We start from the raw sequence: 23,701 nt of genomic DNA, 5'->3' as shown, positions 1-23,701 counted from the left end.
GAATTGATTAAAAAAAAGAGATGGTGTGATATAAATAAACTATCGTTAAATTTGAAAAAAACAAAGTTCATGATATTTGGAAACATTAAAAAAAGTAATGAGATAAGGTTAAGTATTGATGATGTAGAATTAGAATTAGTTGATGAAATAAAATTTTTAGGTGTCATTTTAGATAATAAAATTAGTTGGAAGTGACATATACAGCACGTCCGGTCAAAGCTGGCCAGATGTTTGGCTGTTATAAATAAAGTCCGGCACATTCTAACCAAACAAGCTTTACACACATTATACTGCTCATTATTTCTGCCTTATCTAACCTATTGCGTTGAAGTGTGGGGTCACACTTACAAAACAAACATTCAACCATTGATTATTATGCAAAAGAAAGCAATACGAGTAACGAATAACAAACATTTTAGAGATCACACCCACTGTTTCTTCCTTGATTTAAGAGTTCTCAAATTTGTAGATCTGATCAATTTTAGAACTGCTCAAATCCTTTATAAAGCAAGAAATAACTTACTTCCTGCGCACATACAACAAGTGTTTTCTGATAGAGATGGAAGGTATAATTTAAGAGGAAAATTAAATTTTAAAACTAAGTATGTTCGAACAACAAAAAGAAGTTTTAGTTTATCAATTAGCGGAGTGAAGCTCTGGAACAGCTTGCCTGAAAACATTAAACAATGTAAAAGCATCCAGCAATTCAAAAAAGAATATAAGAAAAGTATTTTTGATGAATACAAAAAAGAGTAATATATAAGCCACAGGAGATGACTCTTCCTGTGGCTCTACGGTTCTCCAGGAGTGAATGCTGCTTGTCGGGACTTTGATGTAATCAACTGGTTTCCTTATATAGGACATTTTTGACCAATCTGTATAATCTGACCCAATCTGTATAATATGATTGAACTTGACTTTGTAAAGTGCCTTGAGATGACATGTTTCATGATTTGGCGCTATATAAATAAAATTGAATTGAATTGAATTGAATATAAAAAGTTGGTATACTGTTTGTTTTACTGTAAATATTTGTCCTTTACCTCCATGACACATGTAACTGAGGGGTAGGGCTTAATAAGCTTATGCTTCATCCTACTCCTTTTTGAAACATGATGTATGCTTATGAAGTATTAAATGTAAACATTGTTAAATCATATCATGTTCCAAAATAGACAACAACAACAATGAATGATTCAGCTGATAAGTATTTAACCACTTCAAGGCACACATCGACCTTTTAGACTTTCACAACCAGATGTAAGCTGGTCAATAAGAACGTAACAGGTCTTCATGTTCCATAGAATGTGCTTCATTTGTTCATCTTCAGACCACTGTAAAATCACCTTTTATAAACATATGTGGCAAAATCGGAAACAATGTGACAACAGCTTAAATCCCAATTAGGCTTTAAATACTCACAGACCTTTATACCTCATTGGATGGACCCCTTCTCAGTTTTGACCTAATATTTGTTCACTTATTCAGTTGGAGTGATATGGGGGATTGCATGTTTTAAGGTTCTATGACAAAAAGACAAACTCCCATGGAAGTTTTAGGTCATACAAGACTTAAAAGATTTTTTGCTGAGAATAAAGTAAACATATCTTAGACAACAGGAAACTTTATGTCTTTCATCAGAGACATTTTAATCCACATTCTGAGTGCATATCAATGAAGGATTGACAGAAAGAAGCTAAGGCTTCATGATCTACAAATTTAAAAGAAGCATCTTTAACTGTTTCCAGTGCCCTGTACAATACTACCTCAACACCTGGATACTTTCATTATTTAGGTGGTTAATGAGGTTTACTCTGTGTTATCTATACTATGTCTTAGTTGTGTCACTGTTTGTTCATGTGTAGGTTTAAGTGTCTTCAGGAATACTACATGTTCAACTAGCAGCTAAAGGAGCAGTGTTTGGTTTCTAACTGCTAGAGCTGCTCAGCCTTTCTTCAAATCATGCTAATTTCCATTTTTGTAGACCTTCATTCCATTTTGTTGTGTTCTTGGAGTCTCTAGGAGTGCAGGAATTTGAATGTAGTCTGTTCAGGAGCTGCGAAGATATCTTTGTATTCTGTTTGGGAGATATTTTTCAAGCCATGAAGTATAAAGTGCCTCTTTTAGATTTAAAGAGACAGTACCAAAAACTGAGATGCACCTCAGAAAGAAAAGGGGGAACATAGGAAAAAATAATGAGGAATTGAGACCAATGCATTGCAGTTCAACTTTATATAGATATACAATTGAATGATTTCAAAGTGAAAAAGAAGAACTAAAAAGCATGACATGTTCCCTTTAAGGGTCTTACCAGCGCACACCAAGATGAAGCCGACCACTGGACTTCAGCTGTGGGCATTTTTGTCTGAAGCAGACACTCTGGAAAATAAAACAGTGCCTAAAAGGAAGCACACTATAACATGGTTATAGGGACTCTGAATGAACCGGCTTCTCATCTCACTACTTCCTTGTACCCATACACCCAGTTAGTACTGGTCAGAGCCACGGGCCGGGACTAGAGCACATCCCAGCAGTTATTAGGACCGGGGCAGGCTACACTCCAGACAGATATTTAGTGCATTACATCATTTTTTTTTGTCATTGCACTTTCAAGTTGGGCCTTAGATACTCCTTGCCATTTTGGTGTGACAAATGTTTGGTTTCAGACAACCCAGGGGGCCGATGCTGACCCACCACTGGAATCCCTCTGACTCCTCATGGAGCCTTCAGAGAGGCCAATTGTCAAGGGAAAAATAGAAGGCAGCATGAGCTAACCTCTATTATAGAGTAACTGCCACTGCTATAAGTGCCACTGTGCTGGTTTCACTCACTGTTAAAACCAGATGGTTACATATACTTTATGAAAAACATAAAAAAACAACACCTTTTTTCCATCACTGGCATAAAATAAAGACTAAGCTTTTCCAGTTTGAGATCAGTATGATATATCAAAAAATCCTTTCTATTAACTAAATGTCAGAGTATTATCATGTCAGACTTGTTTTATTACTTTCTTCATATTCCAATTTTTTTTTCTCAATAGTTTCCTTCCAGAGTATTTGGCACAATTGCATTTCTATCTGTCTGACTTTGGGTCCAACACTTTGAGTTTCCTTTTACAATGCTTCAAATGAGCTGCTGGAACTTCAGGCTTATTCCTCCTGACAGAACCGGTGTTACTGGGTCAGGTCTGGAGACCCATTGCCTACAAAAGCTTTAACTCTGTGACGCCTGTCTTCAGATGTTAATTCCAAATTTCCACAAAATGTTCTTGCTTGATAATGGGACTTTTTTGTCCCTGGGTGCACACTGTAATCTGGCTTCTTCCTCTCTGAGCGGCCTTTCAGCCCATGTTGGTACAGCACTGGTTTCAAGGATGAACCAGACTTGTGGTGGTCCACAGTCTTCTTCCTAATATCTTGACTCTTTATCTTTAGCCAAAAGAACGAAGATAGTGTGTCTTTTTTTTGTTGCAGTGTATGCAAATATGTGGTTTCTACTATGGTAACCACAACAAATCACAGAATATGGGTTCGGGTTGACTTCTGGAAAGCCAAGGCGACCTAAAGAGGAACTCTGCCATGTCTGATGTTCCATCTAGTCAAAACAACTTAAACGTAGTGCAGACAGCTGATCACACACAGAGAAAAGCACAACTTGAGTGGCCAACCTAACGTCCATGCTTTTGAAATGCAGGAGGAAGCTAACGTACCTGGTCCAATGCAGGCTGTTTCGTAAAAAAAAAAAAAAAAAAAAAGCTAGCAATTGCTGACAATATTAGATATAATGTAAAAATGTTATTAAGAATTGATAAGGTGATGTGAAAAAAATCTATAGATTTGGTTTTTATATTACTGATCTACCAAATAAATATTATACATTTTTTAATAAAACTAAACTACTATGAATATGTTTAGAAACTCACAATCTTGACTATAGTGGAGAGACAAGTGTAAAAGGGACTTTTTACAACTTTTTATTAAAATAATAACTTTAAAATCAGCAACTGCTTCTTCAATTATACATTTAATTAGAGATTGTCAAAATAATAAAGAGTAAAAAAAAGCCATGTTGTATGGCAGGACTTTAGAGATTTGACTTTCTGTGTCCTTCAGGTGATATTTAAAGGTAAAACCACCATGTGTGAATTCCATTCACTCTTACACACACATGTTTACATCTAAACAAACGCACACAGCGTAAGACGCCCACATGGCCACACACCGCTGAGCACTTCCACACCGCATGAGTGAACTCTGATAAACTCCACATATCCAGGGAAGAGTGAGAAACGGAAAGATTTGCCCAGGAATGTGTCATCCACATAGTGTGTGGGTAGTGGCACGTGATGCCGGGGTTCCCTGACAATCAAATCTTGAGTCGCTCTCAGATTTAACTCGTAGTGGATGTAGTTTATTTTAGGTTTTCTCCAATGACGGCAATACTGTGGCGCTCAAGCTTATTATGCCTGTGGCTGGAAGGTGGTGGAGGATATGGCATGCATTGCTGCTTCCCTACATCCAGGGACAGCTAAGGACAGCCACTATGCTAAAAAAGGCTAGAAGACACAGATGAGCTACACAAGCACAAACTGAGTGAAGTGCATTCAGCTTCATGATGGGGATCAGATGAACGCATTGTTTGCTCAGTAATTATTGTTTTAGAGGAACCAGCATCGCACACAATGGCAGGTTTGAGGACTGTAATCTGGCTTTGTGTGCCACATAACAAGTTGGCATGAAGTGATTTAACCTCAGCAGTCAGTGCAGATCTTTAGATGCATAACATTAATTAAAGAATGAGCTCCTCCAATGGGAGCTGATGTGGATGGGTTTCTTTATTCATCTATTTAATGTAAGGTTTGACACACATTTGATGTCACCAAGCATTTGCGTCTATATCCTTATTTTATTATTAATGTATACTTCTGCATGTGTTTTTTTTGTCCGTGCCCCTGACGTCAGAGTTACGCAAAGCGTGGCCGCGCCGTAATTGGCCCCCAGCGCTCGGTGAGCGCGGCTAGGTAAGTTGTCAGGAGTTTGCGGGCGGAGTCAAGAAGCGGCGGGTTTATATATATGGGAGCCCAGCGGTACCTCTCTACCTCTCCCACGACTCTGACTCTGAGGCTGGGTGGCAGACGCAGGGCGTCCGCCAGAGAAGGAGTGACAGACGTGAACAAACACACACAGCCGGCACGATGACCTCCAAACAAGACGACGGCGGCTGGAAGAAGTTCCTGTGGAACTCGGAGACGGGGGAGCTGCTGGGGCGGACCGGGGCAAGTTGGTGTGAGTATCTAGATGGCCGAACCGCATCGTCGGGCACGCGCTGCTGGAGGCATGGGAGCGCGCGCCGCCCGCCACCTGTTTGATTTGACGCGGCGGTTCTGTAGAGCGCAACGGATGCGGAGTTCAGCCGACTTCCCTCGGCTCGCTCTCTGCTTCCTGCAGCCTGATTTGAGCTTTAATGGTTTATGTTTTTATGCCAACCATGAAGGAGCGCTGTCTGCTCCTGTATCGCTCCTCACGAGGCGCTCTGACTGCGGTCTGCCCACGCGGCGACAGCAGAGCGTGCTGGTTGTCAGGGGAAACGTCAACTCGTTCATGTCTCCCCGGCTGGAGCAGTCAAAGGGTTAAAACTGCATCAGCGTCCAAGGTTAGTCAAGGTGACTGGGCCTGCTCCGTAACCGGAGCGAGGGGCCGGCCGCTGGCTCCTTACCTGATCAGGTGTCACCCGAAGACCACGAACAATGCCACTGATTACCTCCCTGTGACCTTTCTGCTCACCTTTTCCCCAGCCACTCCGCTGCGCATGCGCACAAGCCACTGTGTGTGAGCACCGCGGGCGAGTCGTGGCCGAGCAAAGGGGGGGGGGGGAACCTGGCTTAAATGACGGGGAGTGGGCGATGGGGTCTTGGGAGCTCCAGCTGGGGTTCGCATCATCTGCATCCCGCTTCCATCCTCTCAGAGGAGGGGGGAGATGGAGGGGGGGGGGGGTAATTTTGTCCTTCTGAGGTCACCTGAAAGTGCTGATGCGTGCGGGAAAGCTGACATGCGCAGTGCTGCACACTGAAGGTTGTCGTGGAAAGACATAAAAGTCTTTAACTTCTGCGGTCCCTTTATGTCGTGAGCCACCTTGAAAAAGTGCACTTTAAAGACAGTAGATAGAAATGTCATGAATCAGCATATTTTTATTTTCTTTATTGAAAGCCATTTTAAACTTCTTTCCTCGCCCTGCATTAGCAAATATTCACCTTATTTATATATGAGACTTAAAAAGCTTGCCCTTCATGCCAATGATTTTTGTTCATTAACCGTGAGGTTACCATACAAAGCTGTTTGCTTTGTCAGCAATGTTTTTCTCATTCCACATATGGACATTGTTAGTTAAGACACCCAGAATTGTTAGGCTATATTCTGTGTGATTTTATTATTTTTCTCTACTCCGTTCTGCCTCCTCCTGCTTGGAATTTGTTGGAGATCAGCTGTAAAAGGCAGCGTCCTGCCGCTCTGATCTAGCGCTTGTGATCTGATGACCTTGTGTCATGCTGCAAAGAGCACAGGGAGCTCTGTGAATAATTTTTTAGAATGATGGGAGGTCCATGGTGGACTGGCTTATCACAGCTTCTCCTACAGGAGAGCGTGTGCCCTTTAAAACGCTGCAGTGATGACATTCCTCCTGCTCCCAGCTTGATTATTAAAGCCAGCTTCCACTGGGAGTTTTATCAGCTGACGATTCTGTGGCGTTTTCTTTCTATTGACTTTTTCTTTTTTCTCACTTCCTCATGTTATCACGTGCAGTGGCACATTTTACCACTGGTGCATAGAATAAAGGACATTCAAAATGCCTAGTCAGGGTATTGGGAGCGTGCATTCTGTGCTGGTAGGCTACTTGTTGGGCACACAGGGATCCCAGTCCTGGTGTGGTGCTGTGGGACTGCAGCTGTGTGGAAGGCCAATCTAAAACTGAATCTTTTCTCTCCCTCTCTCCCCCTGCAGTCAAAATTACACTCTTCTACATCATTTTCTACGGCTGCCTGGCAGGGGTCTTCGTCGGTACCATCCAGGCCATGTTGCAGACCCTGAGTCCGTTCAAGCCCACCTGGCAGGATAGAGTTGCACCTCCTGGTAAGAGCCCCCCCCCCACCGGCGCCCTGCCCTGTGTGTCAGCAAAGGGACGTGGCTGAGTAATGTGTAGAATATTTAGCCTTATGGGAGGATCAAATGGCTCCATTTCCGCCTGGCTTTTTGTAATTTTATATGCATGTGGAGCTTACTCTGGATTCTTAGAACCCTGCTGACAAGAAAGGCTTGGGGGGGGGGGGGGGGGGGGTGATGCATGCAGAAAATGATCTTTTGAGGGAAAACGTTATCATTTGTGGAGATGATGTATGTAGTCTGATCATGTGCAGAGGTTTTTGAATGAAGCGTTAAAGGGTGATTCAGCAAATCAAGCTGACGACGCATTGTGCTGCAAGGTAAGCGACGGTTGAATGACCTCTTTAGAAACTGCAGACATTTCTCATCAGGCGTCTGATCCCAGCTGACTGCCATTAGAAGCAGCGTTCATTGAGCATAACCAGCATTGCTGCTTGTTGTTCTGCGTGCTAACCCTTGTCCCATCGCCGCCTCTCCAGAGTGCACACTCTGCAGTGTGGTTGCCAGGTTAGGTTGCTCCTCCTGAGGTCTGGCCTGTGTTCTCCACTTTTAACTCAGCGGTGTTTGACACAGGGACTACTGGCAGTCAACTCCTGCTTTCATTTAGTTTCTCTCTATCCCATTGTCAAAATCTTCCTTCCACTCTTATTGCCTAAACCTTTACGACTTTCTTTCTCTTCATTTCTTCCTTTTATCCTTCGTTCTTGTGTCCGTCCGTCCTTCCTCCCTCCTGCCCTTCCTCTTTTCCTTTTTGTGTCCTTTCTTTTGCCCTTTATTTCACATTCATGTCCTTCCCTGTCTGGGTTTAAATTTTTAGTTTGCAGGTTTGTTTACATCCTTCCAAATTTGAAAAGTTCTGCCATAAATTTGGTAAATTTTTGTGTTTTTTTTTTTTTTTTTATATTTTTAAAATTGGCATAAAGAAATGAGATTCTTGAAAAATGTCTAATCACATTTTTGAAACGTGTGGGGACACTGTTAATGCAGCCAGTTAAGTTCATATCAGCAGATGCCGTGAAAGCAGGGGAACCATGATCTGGATCCTGGAGGCACTAGACATGAAGATAATCTACTCATAGATCTTGAGTATTCTAGAATGGGTTCCTTTCTGATTACTCATGTCTGTTTTTCCCCTGAAAGAGCCACAATAAGTATTAGGGAAGAAATGCCTTTAAAGTTTTGCTGAGTGGTTGTCATTAAAATCGGGTTAAAATTATTTGGGCTTGATCCCTTTGAACTTTCTTTTAGCATCTTTATATTAGCAATTAGCACAGCTGGCATTACCGTTGGCATCTAGTAGTGATGGGTCGATGAGGCGTCATGAAACGTTTCGACACATTGCAACTCTGTGCTGATACTGTGCCGATACTGTGTCACTGAATACTGACACCTGCTGGACCTTAAAAATCCCTACAGGCAACCTGGTTGACAGAGTTAACTGACACTGATTTGATGACCAAGTATTCACAATACAATTTAAATCATTGTATGTTGCATTGTATTATTTTATATTTTCATTTGAATTAAACATTTATTTGATTTTTTTTAGATACAGTCAATAAATAATGTGAAGGAGGATGCTTGTGGACTGGCTTTTTTATTTTTTTACAAATGGTTGATCGGGCGCTGTGTTTAGTTACCTGACTGATATCATCTGTTCTGAAATCGGACATGCTGAGTATGACAAAGGGAGGAAAAACTACTCAGAGTAGCAACTTTCTACTCAGTGTAGATCAGTCGTTTTTTTCTGAAACGACGCTCAGAACAAAGACGCACAGCGCAACCCGCCCAACCAAAAAAGCGTTGCAGAACCCATCAGTGGTGCGCTCCGATCAGCACCTGGCGCTCACAGAGCGAGACTGTGGTACAACACCATCACACCAGAGTTGCAAAATGGTTAAAAATTAACCATTATTAACCGTTATTTTGTTTACAGTTCAGCTTGGATTTTCTTTACTGTGCAGCATAGCTCTGCTGTGCGCTCTGCTGTGCGCGCTGCTGTGCGCGAATGCACACGCGTGCAGCTTAGAGGGAACAGAAACAGTTTGGCGCGTCAGTCAATTCGAAACAGGTGCTGTATTGGTCACGTGACCGAAACAGTTCCTGTATCGGTCACGTGACTTTTCCGTAGCAATACACACATCGACACGGGTTTCGCTCTATGAGACCGACACATGCGCCGACGCATCGGTGTTGCCGGACCCATCACTAGCATCTAGTGTCTCCATGTGTATTTCCAGAGAATAAAGCCCTGCCCTAACCCTAAGATTCCAAAGGCCCCCAATCCATACGCCTGTTGGATTCTGGACATCTTTTGTACCTGGAAAAGGGCTGGTATGAAATAAAATGTACCCACTAGTTGAGAATTTGCGATATTCGCTCTCTTTTGTGAATTCTGGCCTCCTTTGTTTTTGTTTTGGATTTTAAATCAAAATGTCCATGAGGTTTTTCCTCCACTTCATTTGGTGTCAAGCGTTAAGCATAAGAGGCAAGACAAGTTGGAGGTGAAAAGCAGAAGATGCCTGTGTTAATTAAAATTATTGTAACCTAAAGCAGCAGCAGCTGCATCTGGACCACCACTTCATGGCACCGAGCTAAACCAGGCATGTGTAGGTGCTGATGGATTTTAGTTGCATTCACTTAATTTGATTAACATACTGTCATCTACTGAGCAGCCAGAGTAAATTCACATTTAACTTTTCTTCAGTTAAGCAGATTCTCAGTCTTCTTCCTGCTGTAACAACTTCCACACCAAAGAGTGTTGACAGCCCAGTTGTGTAGCTCTTATGTATGGCGCATTTACTAAGCTGCCAAAAGAGGTGTGTGTTATTTTTTTTCTTTCTCTCAGGCTGAAGGTTCTGGTCACCAGTTGGTTTCTTGGATTTGGGTATAACTGTGTGTGTGAACATGCACACTAACTGCTGGATCCTGGCCCGGCGGCACCTGAACACATCACTTTGTCCTGTATAGCATGAATGCTAACCCCAGTGGGAAGGTGTTGCCAATAACAATCCTGCTTTGGTGGTGTTCCCTGCAGGCCTCTCACACACCCCAGTTGCAGAGAAAGCTGAGGTGTTCTTCAGCAAAAGTGATGTGGACACGTTCAACGCTTACACTAAGGCCATGAAGAGCTTCATTAAGCAATACGACGATGAGCATCAGTCTGACAACCTGAAGTTTGAGGACTGTGGAGGTAGGATTCAGTTTTCTGCCTGCTTCTGAAACTGGAGCGTCCAGGTTCACCCCATGCAACTCAGAACCTCTCCTTGCCCTCGCCCTGCAGACCAGCCTGGAGAATACAAGAACCGAGGCGACCTGGAGATCGACATGGGTGTCAGGAAGGCTTGCCGGTTCCCCAGGACTCTGCTGGGTCCCTGCTCTGGCCTTGAAGATGAATATTTTGGTTTCAAAGAGGGAAAGCCGTGTCTGATTGTGAAGCTCAACAGGATTGTCAACTTCCTCCCCAAGGTACTTCTGTCCCCGCTGTAGGGTTCCTACAGGGTCCTGATTTCATTTTGGTTTTCCAAGTGTGTATACTTCCACAATTTATTCCCTATTTCATCCTCTATATTTAATCTACGTGTCCTTATTGCTTATTCATGTCCTTTCTACTCTATTATTCCTCCCTTTCTTTGGTCCTTGTCTATTTTCCTGACCTTGCTTTCCTCGTTATTCATCTTCACACTTTCACCTCATCCTTCCTTCCTTCTGGCTTTCTCCATTGTCTCCTACTGCCCTACCTTCTGTCCTTGCTACCTTGTTTCCTTCATTATGAGGCATCTTTTTGTCTTTCTTTCAGCCTCCCAAAAACAATGAAAGCATTCCTGAAGAAGCTCAGCCCAAAGTCCAGCCCTACGTCATCCCTCTCTACTGCACCAGCAAGGTAGAAACTGCCTTTCATTTTCCCAGCTACCCTAAAGGCACCATTTGCCACTTTTTCTCCAAATCAGTGTTATTCTTTCTCCACCATCCAGAAAGAGGAAGACGCGGGCAAAATCGGTGAGATCAAGTACTACGGAATAGGCGAGGGCTTCCCTCTGCAGTATTACCCCTACTACGGCAAGCGGCTGCACCCCCACTACCTGCAGCCCCTCGTGGCGCTGCAGTTCACCAACCTCACCCTGAACACTGAACTGCGCATCGAGTGCAAGGTGTTTGGCGAAAACATCGACTACAACGAGAAGGACCGCTACCAGGGACGCTTTGAAGTCAAGATCCAGGTCACCTCATGACCATCAGGACTCTAGCAACCCCCCCCCCCCCCATGTCCCTTTTTAAATGGTAACGCACACATGATGGGATGGGTTGAGTCACTCATGACTAGTCTTAAACCAATGAAAGGAAACGCTTGTTGGGGGTGTTGCATAATCAGCCTTCATCACTAGCTTCTGCACCTCTTTCTAGCCTTAGACTTAAATTTAGAGAGAATTAGCAATAAAGATATAGTTATTCCAATGTAAACAAGTTTCCCCGAAGCCATGGGACATCACTCATTGCTGACAAGTGTAATTCCATCCGTCTGTCCCCTCTACATATCGTTGCCTTGTGGTGGTTTTGGAGAGAGCAGGCCTTGCAGAATCTGGTCCCTCTAAAAAACACTTTTCCTTCCACCTTTTTCATGCATCTGCAAGCTTTAGCAGTTCTGGGTGTGTCTGAAACCAAAGCACACTTCCTTTAACTCAATGAATGAAATGGTTGCTTCACTCTTCTGGTCTGTATAAGGAAAGCTACACTCCAAGGAACTTCTCCCTTTCCTCTTTTTGTATCTTTTACTTCTGATCATGAGACGCTTTATTTTCTGTGACTGGGTTTTACTGCTGGGTTTTATGCCTTATTTTTTATTTTATTTTTTTTTGCCTTGAAGGTAGACTTGTGTGTCCAGCCTGTTAGACACTTTAGCCTGCAGTTGAGGCAATGGTGCTGACTTGTTTTTAACATTTCTCCTCGTTCTTTTTGTTCTGCTGGATTTCTCACAGCATCGTGGCGTAACTCTGAATGTGTGAGCCATTTAAACATGGTGGAAGAATTTTATATTTATGCAGATGTAAATTTTGTTTCTCGGCAGAATATTTTAAATGTATAATGGCAATACCAAAGCAAGCGAGTGAGTGGGAGTGAGTTGAAGAAGCAATGTAGTACTCATTTGTAGAGGGTCATCATGTTAAGTGCTAAAGTCCATGTCTTGCCTTGCAACCTTTCAATGGTTAACTTATGATTCATCTTAAGGCCATGAATGTAGTTGGAAGTAGACTGAACTAGTAGCAGGCAGAACTCCATGCAAGTCAGGAAAGAAAATCTAACTCTGCCTAAAGCTGGTAGCCTAAATATTCAATAGGATCTCATGTTGATGTAAAATGCTCAACCTGATGTTTAGCAAACCTTTCATCAGTTCACCCACCTTTGTTTCTTCAGAGTTGGAGATAAATAAAGTTTAGTGAACCTTTTCTCTTGTGTTCATTCGCTGGTCATCTGAGTCTTCCATGTGTTAAAGGAGCCTACCATAGACATAATATAAGAGTAGACGCGTCATTGGGCGGGTTCTGCCTATGCTGCGATGCGTCAGAGCGTCCGCCATCTTAAATGTGGCAAATCGGCAGTTACTCAGTCACTTAAACAGTATCAGAGGGACTTTAATCTCTGAATATACTTTGTATTCGTAGTATTTCTTTTTTGTAATATTACAAGTTTATTTTCGTATCCCTTTAGCTTCATTCTCCTGAATTTATTCTCCTAAAGAATAAAAATAATTAAAATAATCTAACCTGGCCCTATTACTCCAGGAGTGAAATAATTCTGCAAACTGTGATTATTCTGGAAATGTTCCCCCTTAATTCTCATATGATGTTTTTATCATAACATTATCACTTTTGTGTTTGTTAGTTTATTTTTACTTTAGGACTTTTTTTTCCTCATATTATTAATTTTACCTCTTTAATACTCACCCAAAAAGTCTGTTCCTAAAGGTTCACGTGTGACACGGGTTTATGAAATAATGAAGACCACAATGTTTAGATTTAACAAATTTATCCTTATATTCATAACACATAAACACACACACATACACACACACATATATATATATATATATATATATATATATATATATATATATATATATGCGTGTGTGTGTATTTATTGCAGCACAGGAATGAGGCATCTTCACTGATCCACGTTCACAATAACAGAACTCGACTTTTTTCTGCCACATACAATATGGCGGTGACGTTGACGTGCGAACCTGCGCCCTATGACGCGTCTACGTATATGATGTCTATGGAGCCTACTGCTGCCTTCATTCAACAGCCGTTTTCTGGGATGATGGGTGAGATCTGGACGGATATTAATCACAGCTGCTTGATTTGACTAGCTACACTACCACCTACTGACCAGCCAGTGTAACAGCACAACAGTCAACTCTGTTTTTCTCTACAGTCATATGAAATCAAGGCACTTGACTAAATAGAGGTCCAGTTTATTCACAGACATTTATGGTTTATCAGTACAAGTTCTAAAACGATCTAGTTAAATTGTTTATTGCTCCAGTTGGTACAGAAAATCCAGTGGACACTGAGCCATTTGCTTTGAGACACCGGTTCCATCTGAGTACCCTTACTAGCTTCTAGCTCCTGGTCGGTAACCTTTCACGGGGTCAGCAATAAGAACTCTGATCATGGATAGGAAAGGAGCTTCGGACTACTGTGGTGAATCCGGGCAGCCTTTAACTCCTACGTCGTTACGTGACAGAAACGCACACGGAGGGAGTCAATTCCTGGCCTACGACCTTCTGAAAATGAACTACGAAGTGTGCGCTCTCTTCTCTCTGGACATTTTCAGTGATTTCCGTGAGGTTCTTGTACTTCTACGTCATGTCACACAAAGGATGGCGGGATACCTTAAAGCTTTTTAATGCCGGTAAGAGACGTCAGGGGTTCCTGGGCAGAACTAGCCACGGGAGAGAGCATATTCAATTCAATTCAATTCAATTTTATTTATATAGCGCCAAATCATGAAACATGTCATCTCAAGGCACTTTACAAAGTCAAGTTCAATCATATTATACAGATTGGGTCAGATTATACAGATTGGTCAAAAATGTCCTATATAAGGAAACCAGTTGATTGCATCAAAGTCCCGACAAGCAGCATTCACTCCTGGGGAACCGTAGAGCCACAGGAAGAGTCATCTGCATTGTACATGGCTTTGCTGCAATCTCTCATACTGAGCAAGCATGAAGCGACAGTGGGAAGAAAAACCACCCATTAACGGGAAAAAAAAACCTCCGGCAGAACCGGGCTCAGTATGAACGGTCATCTGCCTCGACCGACTGGGGTTACAGAAGACAGAACAGAGACACAACAAGAGAAACAAAAAAGCACAGAAGCACACATTGATCTAGTAATCTGTTCTACATTAGATGGTAGTAGCGGGTGAGCCGTCTTCTCTGGATGATGTCACAGTTAACAGAACGCCAGACCAGGTGTACCTACTATGAAGAGAAAAGAGAGAGAACATAAAGTTAAAGCAGAAATGACAACACATAATGCATAATTGAAGAACAGTAGAACTCAATATAGTGAGAAAATTAGATCCTGATATACTCCAGTAACCTAAGCCTATAGCAGTAAAACTATAAAGGTAGCTGAGAGTAACATGAGTCACTAGTTATAATTTTTGTCAAAAAGAAAAGTTTTAAGCCTAGTCTTAAAAGTAGACGGGGTGTCTGCCTCACGGACCAAAACTGGGAGTTGGTTCCACAGGAGAGGAGCCTGATAGCTAAAGGATCTGCCTCCCATTCTACTTTTAGAGACTCTAGGAACCACCAGCAGACCTGCGGTCTGAGAGCAAAGTGCTCTGTTAGGAACATACGGGGTAATCAGAGCTCTGATATATGATGGAGTTTGATTATGAAGGGCTTTATACGTTAGAAGAAGAATTTTAAATTCTATTCTTGATTTAACAGGAAGCCAATGAAGGGAAGCTAAAATTGGAGAAATATGATCCCTCTTGTTGATTTTCATCAGAACTCTTGCTGCAGCATTTTGGATCAGCTGAAGGCTTTGAACTGCATTTTGTGGAATTCCTGATAGTAAAGAATTACAATAGTCCAGCCTTGAAGTAACAAATGCATGGACCAGTTTTTCAGCATCACTCCTGGACAGAATGTTTCTAATTTTGGCGATATTCCGGAGGTGAAAAAAGGAAACTCTGGAAACCTGTTTAATATGGGAGCATATAGGCTCCTTTCCTACCTCCACTATTTGGACAGCACTTATCATGGCGACCGCTGACACAAGTCCGCTTTGGCTGAAGAGGTCTTACCCTATAAGGGTATTGCTTTGTGCTGCTGTGCCATTACACATGTTTTAAGGTTTTTAATGTTTAATAAATAACCCTCAGTCTGTTGTATTGTCTAAATATCAATCTGAACCGCTGATATTGGAGCAATAGTTCAAAGGGTGATTCAAGCACTGGTGATCTTTTAACAGCAAACTGCACAGATATAGAATAAATGAGTGACAACTTCTCTTTAGGTTCAAGATTTTATTAACAGAAACAAATGAACATCCAGAGAACACTATATTACTGTTTTTATATGAATTAACACTATATTTCAATCAACTAATCCTCTCTGCTTGGCAAGTGAAACTTAAACTAACCAAAATTAAGATAAAAGAAGCTAAGGAAGTATGTAAAGAAAGTAAAATAGTTGAAAACCATCATCGGAACAATTTAGTAAATCTTGGTTCACTCCAGATTCAAGTTAGAGAACTAAGGTTCATCGTTAAGAAAGTGAGAATGAGCTCAAATCAGCTGATTTAGAACATTTGCTATGTGTTTCAACCCATTCACAATGCAAATCCTGAGTTAAAACATTAGACGAAATAACATTTTAAATAATGATTTGCTCAGGAAAATCGGTAACCTTCAGGACACTTGTTTTTATTAATATAATAACTTTTCCAGGAAATACTTAGACTCCAATCGATAACTTGGAAAGCTAGATGTTGTAGCGGATGCCATTAGCTTGAGGGGTAACCCTAATGTTACACAAATCGACATTAATCTTCCCTATTAATGATGTATTAAGCATTATCAAATGATGGCGGAGCTAAACAAACAAACATGTTTAAAAACTTAGATTGCACACAGGTAGACCTTATTTCACTAACTATGGGACTTTTAGGGGAACTGGTTGCAGCAGAACCTTTTAGGGGCTTGATAGAATAGAGGGGGAATAAATATGCACATACCAACTTGTATTTTTGTTTTGTTTCTTTTTATTCTTTCATAATTTTCTTTTTTCACTTCTGAAAATGTTTATATTTTGTGCAGATCCATCACATAAAATAAGACAAAACAATTACAGGTTACAATTTAACAAGATAGGTCAAAAGTCAAGTTGCGTAAATACTTTTGCAAGATAAAGTATTTACAAGCAAACGGGAGATTATTTGCAAGTCTTTTGTTGCTAAACCCTTTCAGGTGCATTGCTTCCTGACATAATTATTGTTTCTATGTACAACAGAAACCACATATTTACATACATTAGATGCAGGAGGCACATCTCCTTCCCCACCAATCAGTTTGTACTCCACAAAGACAGTGAACTGGTGCCTTATTAAAAGGTTAAATGAAACATTAAATGGAAGAAATGTTGTTGGAATGGGTGTCCGGACATGATAAAGACTTTGATAATGTTAACCAGTGAATTCTTCCAGACAAACCAAACAGCTTTAATTTGTAAAATGCAATAGACTGGTATTGATCTTTCCTCCATCCTCTTAAGAGGATGAGTGAGGTGCAGGATGTATGCAGGCAAAGCTTTTAGCCACGTCCCAGCTAGCCTAGAATCAGATGCACGCTCCACAGAAATGTCGGGTATGAGGTATGTGAGCTTAAATTTAGAAATATTGTTTTAAGTTCACATCTTAAACTTTACAGATCTGTGAGATAATTGTGGAAAACTGTCAAAAATAAATCTTGAAAGGTAAATGAACATCTGGTCTCAACTATAGATAGACAACGCTAGGATTCCTTACAGGTGACCTTCAGATGTCCCAGGGATCGCTTTGTGTCCTGTTTGAACTCGGATCAAACAGAACAGAAAGTTTCTGCAGCAGTTAATTAAAACTTTGAAGTTTCCTGGAATGTGTTTTGCAGCCATACAGCAGCAATGAAAAGAACCCGAGCAAACTGAAACGCTGGCTCTTTAAACACAAGCCGCTCTACATCCCCTTAGGTGCTGCTCATTAGTGTGAACAACCTTACACACCTTCCCTGCATACAGGTCGACTGCTCCATTCTGTTGAAAAGCTCGTTAAGCTTTTCCAGGATCAGAAAGGCCATTTCTTTCTTTTGGAATAGCAATGACTCGTTGTCCCAGGAAAATGTAATCTGCATGGTGAATGCAAGACGTGATGAAGCTTTTGCTGCATTAATGCTCTGTGTTGAGGCAAAATACTTTTGAACATGAAACAGTCATGAGTAGAGCAACACTGTATTCTCTGGTGGGTGGAAGTTTTCTCCGCCTGTGTGCTGATGGTTTCCAATGTTACCAGCCAGGCATAATCAGGAGCTCCTGATGCAGATGTTTTCCTCAAAGCAAAGTGGAAGAGGCTTCGTAAAGAACCTCCATGTGGGCAGCCCTCACTTGGCAGCTCACGTGAAGGCAGCTTCAAACTGAAGGCTGTCCTCTTTGCAGTGATGAGGGCGCCTTTCCTCAGGATATCACTGCAACTTTGGGCCATCCTGCTCCTCCCCATGATCTAACTCTCACTGAAGATATTTGGACACAAGGGAGGTTATCAGAAATAGACCTTAATATACACACACACACACACACACACACACACACACACACACACACACACACACACACACACACACACACACACACACACACACACACAAGTATTCATTCATATTCTTTGAATCAGATATTAAATGACGTCCCATTCCTAATCCATAGGGTTCTATATGACGTCGGCCCATTCTGTGCAGTTATGATATCTGCTTCCACTTGTCTTGGAAGGCCGTCCATTCATTTCTGGAGTGTGTTTATGAGAATGTTTGACCATTCTTCCTGAAGTGCATCTGTGAGGTCAGACACTGATGCTGGACCAGAAGGCTTTGCTCTCAGTCTCTGCTCTAATCCGTACCAAAGGAGTTCTATCGGCTTTAAGGGGAAACATTTAAATGTGTTGTGATGGTCTAGTCAAAGTCCAGAACTTGATCCAATTGAGAATCTGCAGTTAGAATTGGGGGTAGCTGTTCACAAGCAAAAAACAGCCAACATGAAGGAGCCGGAGCAGTTTAGCCTCGGGAAACGGATAAAACTCCCAGCAGCCAGATGTGGCGAGCTACTAGAAGCTGATCCAAAGCCACTTGCAGCTGGAATCGCTGCAGAAGGCAGTCCTACAAAGTACTGACGTTTGGTAGTTGAATAGCTATGCCCGCTGAAGTATTCTGTTACTTTGGGTGGGGGTGGAGTGACTCAGTGATCTGGGTAACTGTGTCATTCTGCGCTGGGTGTGCAGGCCGGTGGAGGCTGTGGGATTCAGTTACAGGTGCATGTCTCTGGATTTATAGGAGTTAGCGGGTGCACGGCGGCTAACTCCAGGGATGTTATTTCAGCGTGTCACCTTACCCTGAGGCATAAGTCTGAGCCGGCAACCGCATAATAAATGACATTCTTTCTGTTCCCCCTGCCAGGCGCCTAGAAGGATTCCTTTCCCCTGCTCTGAGCTCGGTGGTCTTCCAGGATTAAGGCAGAGTCCTTGGCCTCCGTCATTGTGCCAAGAACTCTCTTCCCTGATAACAAGAAAATCCCTAAGACGTCATATTTAGAGTCATCTTTTTATATGCTTTAAAATGGCAAAAACAAGCCTCACAGAGTAAAATTTCTTATCTGAGACCAAACAATGTCTTGGTCAGCACATATTTCTAATTTTGGTCACAAGCCAAGGTAACATGATGATCCTGCAGCAGCAGCACCCTCTTGGTCAGCTTTGGGTCTCTAAAAAACTAAAAAAAAAAAAAAAAAAACATTCTCATGTTCCTGTAAGTTCAGCTGCTTTTCACACATTTTATTTAGCAGGAACAGGGACATGGATGGCTCTGTGGATTGTGACGGTCTCTGAACCGTGATCTGAGCCATCTATTGTGTCTCTGGCTTCAGGTTCAGGGCGGCTGTCCTGCAGGAAGGTGAACCTCCACCCCAGTCTCAAGTCTTCTGCAGCCTCTAAAAACCGTTCTTCTACGACTGAAAAGCATCCCCACACCACAATGCTGTCATCAGCATATTTATGGCAAGGATGGTGTTTTAGCTTTTCATCACACAAGGCATTTTGGGTGTTGGCCAAAAAGTCCAGTTTTGGTTCCCCACATGATTTGTGGCAAACTGCCAATTCTCTTTGGCTTTGATCAATTAATTCAGCAGTCCCTGTATCAGATAAATTTCCTTTTACTACTTTTATTGAAAGTAGAAAATCACTAACAGGCCAACTTCCTGATGTTTGTTTTATTTAAGAAACTGAACAACAGGCTGCTGCAAAGTCTGAATCCCTGAGATTTTAGAGACACGTGACAGAAAAAGGCTCCAAGACGGTTTTCAGCTGTAATCAGTTGATAAACATGAACATATTTCAGCATAACATATCTGTGGCTGCCTCTTTTCTCATTTTGGAACAATTTTTCTTCCAAGCACAATAGGGGCAGCAGTTGCACTGATTCCAAACACTTAACTTTACAGAGACCTGTTTCAGGTGGCAAAGTGATTCCCAAACATGAACCTTGAGAAGAACTCAAGGGTAAAACACTCTTCTCATATTAACCATTTGAATTCTTCTTTAATTGCCTTAAAAAAAGCTAAATCTAACCTTATCACAATGCCTCCGGTGCAGGAGACATGATTAGGACCATGATTGATGGTCCTAATTATGTCTTAGTTCTCATGTTTGTTGGTATTGGGTGAAGGGCTCCAGTTCAGTGATAATCTTGGGTTTGAGTGCTGCAAACACCTTTTTCAGAACAGTTTCTAAATTGATTTTAGGCCAGTCTAGTATCTTCTGAGCTCCAGCATCCTCGCAGATAGCCGGGTGTTTTCTCTTAGGATCTTTTATCCACAATGTAAGTTTCCACAGAAAGAGAAGCAGCCCCAGAGCATCACAGAGCCACTTCCCTGCTTGATGCTGCACTGTGGGTGTGGCATTCTTTTCAGCACACGCCTCATTCTTCCACTTCCAGACAAACCACTGATCCATTAGCCTGAATAGTTGCAGGTCTGATCCATCACTTCACCCAGCAGAACCCTCAGACCTGTTATGTTTCTTTCATATACAGTTGAGAGCAAACTGGATCTGACTTTTTGGATCAGCAGCGATGCACGACTTGGAGGGCAGTTATGGAGGGCAGTTATGGAGGGCAGTTATGGAGGGCAGGTATGGAGGGCAGTTATGGAGGGCAGTTATGGAGGGCAGGTATGGAGCTCGATATTGTCATTATGAGTCTTACCGTGAAACTGCCACCAAGTCCTGCAGCAGTCAGTCCAGGCTGCTTGACCTCGTCAGGGATGTGGCGGCAGCTGCTGGCACCTACCTCATTCTGCCACCAGGTGGCACCACCGCTGCTCCTTTCAACTTTACAGCACAATGTTTCCAGCTGGATCTCTGGGAACATTCAGGGCCTTTGCTGTTCCTTACTCCTTTTCTATTGCTGCGGAGGAATTTTAGTCACCCCTCCTTTGCAGAATTTTTTCAACTGCAACACGTTAGAGAGATTTCCAGCGCAAATGGTCTGTTTTAGTTCATCCAAACTACACTAATCAGACATAAGACAAACTTTGACTAGGCCGCTCAAAAGCTTCCAGAAAAACTTCAGAGGTGGTCTTGGTAGTGCGAATTGGATCGCTGTCCTTCTCCATAACCCAAGTATGCTTGAGCCCAAGGTCCACAAACTAAGTGCTTCGAAATGGAATTGGCCATTCATCTGTTCCTGATTTTTTCCCAGCGCTGCATCATATCTGATATCAGTTTTTTGATGAAATGAAACATTGAAGTATGACAAAATAAAGCAGAAGAAATCCATAAGGGTCGGGTTGGTAAATACTATTTCACAGCGCTGTAAATGAGAGCACCGAGAATCCATCCTGACTGATCTTTGAAAAACGATGGTACAGAACATTTAGTGTCTGTTTTGGATTTCTTGGAATACGAATCCAATCCTTGTCCATTTGTAGTTTCCTGGTTTCTTTAAGTGGCCACTGCTCTGATCATGAAGCTACACCTGAATATTTATGGCTGCAGCCTGAGCATTACAGCTTTATGCCTGTTTATTCGCTCATCAATGTCTCTGTGACGCTTGAACAACATTTACCCAGCAGGTGTTTGGTGGGACATGATGTTCCTTTGGGGAGCCCGGCGGGGCTGTGGCTTTAATGAATTTAATTGGTGAGTCCTGCCGCTGTCAGCCGTTCGTTAGCACATCAGCAGGTCTGGGAATTGATAATGAATTCAGTGATCTGCTGGGGCTGTGCTTCCACAGCGACAGACTTCAGCTTTTACTGTCACTTGTGGACGAGGATAGTCATTTGGTGACTCACTCACTGATCAGTCAAAAGATGTTTTTTGTAGAACTGCTTGATATCTCGGTCACCTAAACTGACAAGTCAGCATTAATCAGTAAAGCAGTCAAGAGGGTGGTGGTACCTCTGGAGGAGCTGCAGCTCACAGCTCAGCCAGGTGAGTCTTCTGACAGGAAAACATGTCTTGATGAAAAGAGCTGCTAGAGTAAAAAGGCAGGACTGTGACGGCTTCAGTACCCACAGAGTCAAACCCTCCATGCCATCCAGTAACGCACTTTGGGGCTGTTAGTCACCTCTGAAAATTCCCAAACCAATTAGTTGTAGTGGGATTGCTCTGATTTCACCCTAACAGAGGTAAGATCCTGACGGTTTTGCTTTTTCAACAACTATTTGTAAAATCTGTCCTGCTGTACAGGTGAAGTACTCTGACAGGTCACTAGCAGCTATGGGATTTAGTTAACACAGGCTAGTGGCAGATCGTGGTGTTGAAAGCAGCCCATCCAAGCAGCTCCAAATGCACATGGGGCAGGTGATTAGCTCTGGTGACCTACATTCTCATTAAATTAATCTTGCATCCTGGAGACCAACTAGAACAGATCCCGGAGACAGAAAGATGAGCAGAACTGGGTACCATCTTCATCATATTTCTGAATAAGTTTGACTGATAACAAAATTATTGGGTAATGAATTGCAGTAAAAACACTGTTACAGTAATCTCAGTAAGTGTCGTATCAATGTTTTATTTAATGTTAAAATTTAGGTTTGAGTCCATGACATAACCCAGGTTTCTTGCATCCTCTGAGGTATTATGCTGCATTAGTTCTAGTTTAGTCCTAATACTGAATCTTGCAGTTTTAAGTCTAAGCACAGTCATTTCTGCTCCAGATTAGGTTGGATGAAACTCCGGCCCATTCACTTCCAGACACACTGACTGTAGAGCTAAGATTTGGTGGCTGACCTGATTGGGAGTCCTTTGACTCCCAATCTGTCATAGTACTATAACAGGAGTATACTAGGAACAAACAAACAAACAAATCTTAGTTCAACAATCAGCTTGATTTCTTGGCTGCACAAAGAAATTTTACCACCTGTGTTGTAAATGTTGAAGGCCATGAGTATTGGATTTCATTTTATGGGTCCCCTGAATACTTGGAAAATGGACATTCACCAAATACTGAGGCGCTGTGGCTTAGTTGGTCAAAGTGCCTGTCTAGTAAACAGGAGATCCTGGGTTCAAATCCCAGCAGTGCCTTTGGAGCATCCTTCATATTTAATGTAGACAGTGAGCCAAACTTCTTACCAAAAGGGTTTTTGAGCTGTGGTGTTTTTAGCCTTAATTGAACTCCTTACCAGCGCTAAGAAGCTTTAAAGTATTGCACAATCTATGCGCGACATGACGTATTAGCAAAGCCCCTTCACCGAATGTCCAGAGAGAAGATATGGCGTACTTTGTAGTTCATTTTCGCAAGAATGTAGTCCTGGATTTTACTCACATCATACTGTACATATACGTTTCCATCAGGTCATGACATGATGGTCATTGTGGAGACAATGAGTTTTAAACACAATGATTATGAAGCAGTGCGGATCAGTTTCTAAGATTTCTGCAGCGTACGAGCTAACGCTAATGCTAACCTGAGCATAATTACTCCCTTTTCTGGTGAATGATGAACATAATTAGGCAAATTAATACCTGAACATCATTCAAATATCTGATAAGACTTTGGTAGAAAATTTGTACTTTCAACCTTGCGCAAGTTTCAGAAAAAATGTGGTTTTCCTTATCAAAGCTTATTCCATTGCTTTAGGTTTGGTTAAAATTTATGACGAGGTACTTGGTATTAAAAAGGTCGCCATACAAGCTGCTTTATCTTAGTAAGTCAAAGCACCTGGCTCTTAAAGAGAAAACAAATCTTAGTTCAACAATTAGCTTGATTTCTTGGTTGCAAGAAGAAATTTTACC

The 23,701-nt window shown here is 42.1% G+C and overlaps 1 protein-coding gene and 1 non-coding gene across 2 annotated transcripts; both read left to right on the top strand.

The window, feature by feature from the left end:
• The first annotated feature begins 5,078 nt into the window (after window positions 1–5,078).
• On the top strand, window positions 5,079–12,601 carry LOC105920494 (sodium/potassium-transporting ATPase subunit beta-233). The gene is made up of 6 exons (XM_012856096.3): window positions 5,079–5,288; window positions 6,999–7,127; window positions 10,195–10,350; window positions 10,441–10,625; window positions 10,957–11,040; window positions 11,132–12,601. The coding sequence occupies exons 1-6, from the start codon at window positions 5,198–5,200 to the stop codon at window positions 11,387–11,389; spliced, it is 903 nt and encodes a 300-aa protein (XP_012711550.2). The 5' UTR covers window positions 5,079–5,197; the 3' UTR covers window positions 11,390–12,601.
• Window positions 12,602–22,916: 10,315 nt separating this feature from the next.
• On the top strand, window positions 22,917–22,990 carry trnat-ugu. Its single transcript has one exon. It is a non-coding gene; the product is annotated as a tRNA-Thr (tRNA).
• The last annotated feature ends 711 nt before the right edge of the window (window positions 22,991–23,701 follow it).

This window comes from Fundulus heteroclitus, chromosome 24 (genome assembly GCF_011125445.2).
Source record: "Fundulus heteroclitus isolate FHET01 chromosome 24, MU-UCD_Fhet_4.1, whole genome shotgun sequence".
NCBI lineage: Eukaryota > Metazoa > Chordata > Actinopteri > Cyprinodontiformes > Fundulidae > Fundulus > Fundulus heteroclitus.
The sequence above is the reverse complement of the archived record's forward strand: the minus strand, read 5'-3'. Positions and strand labels throughout refer to the sequence as shown.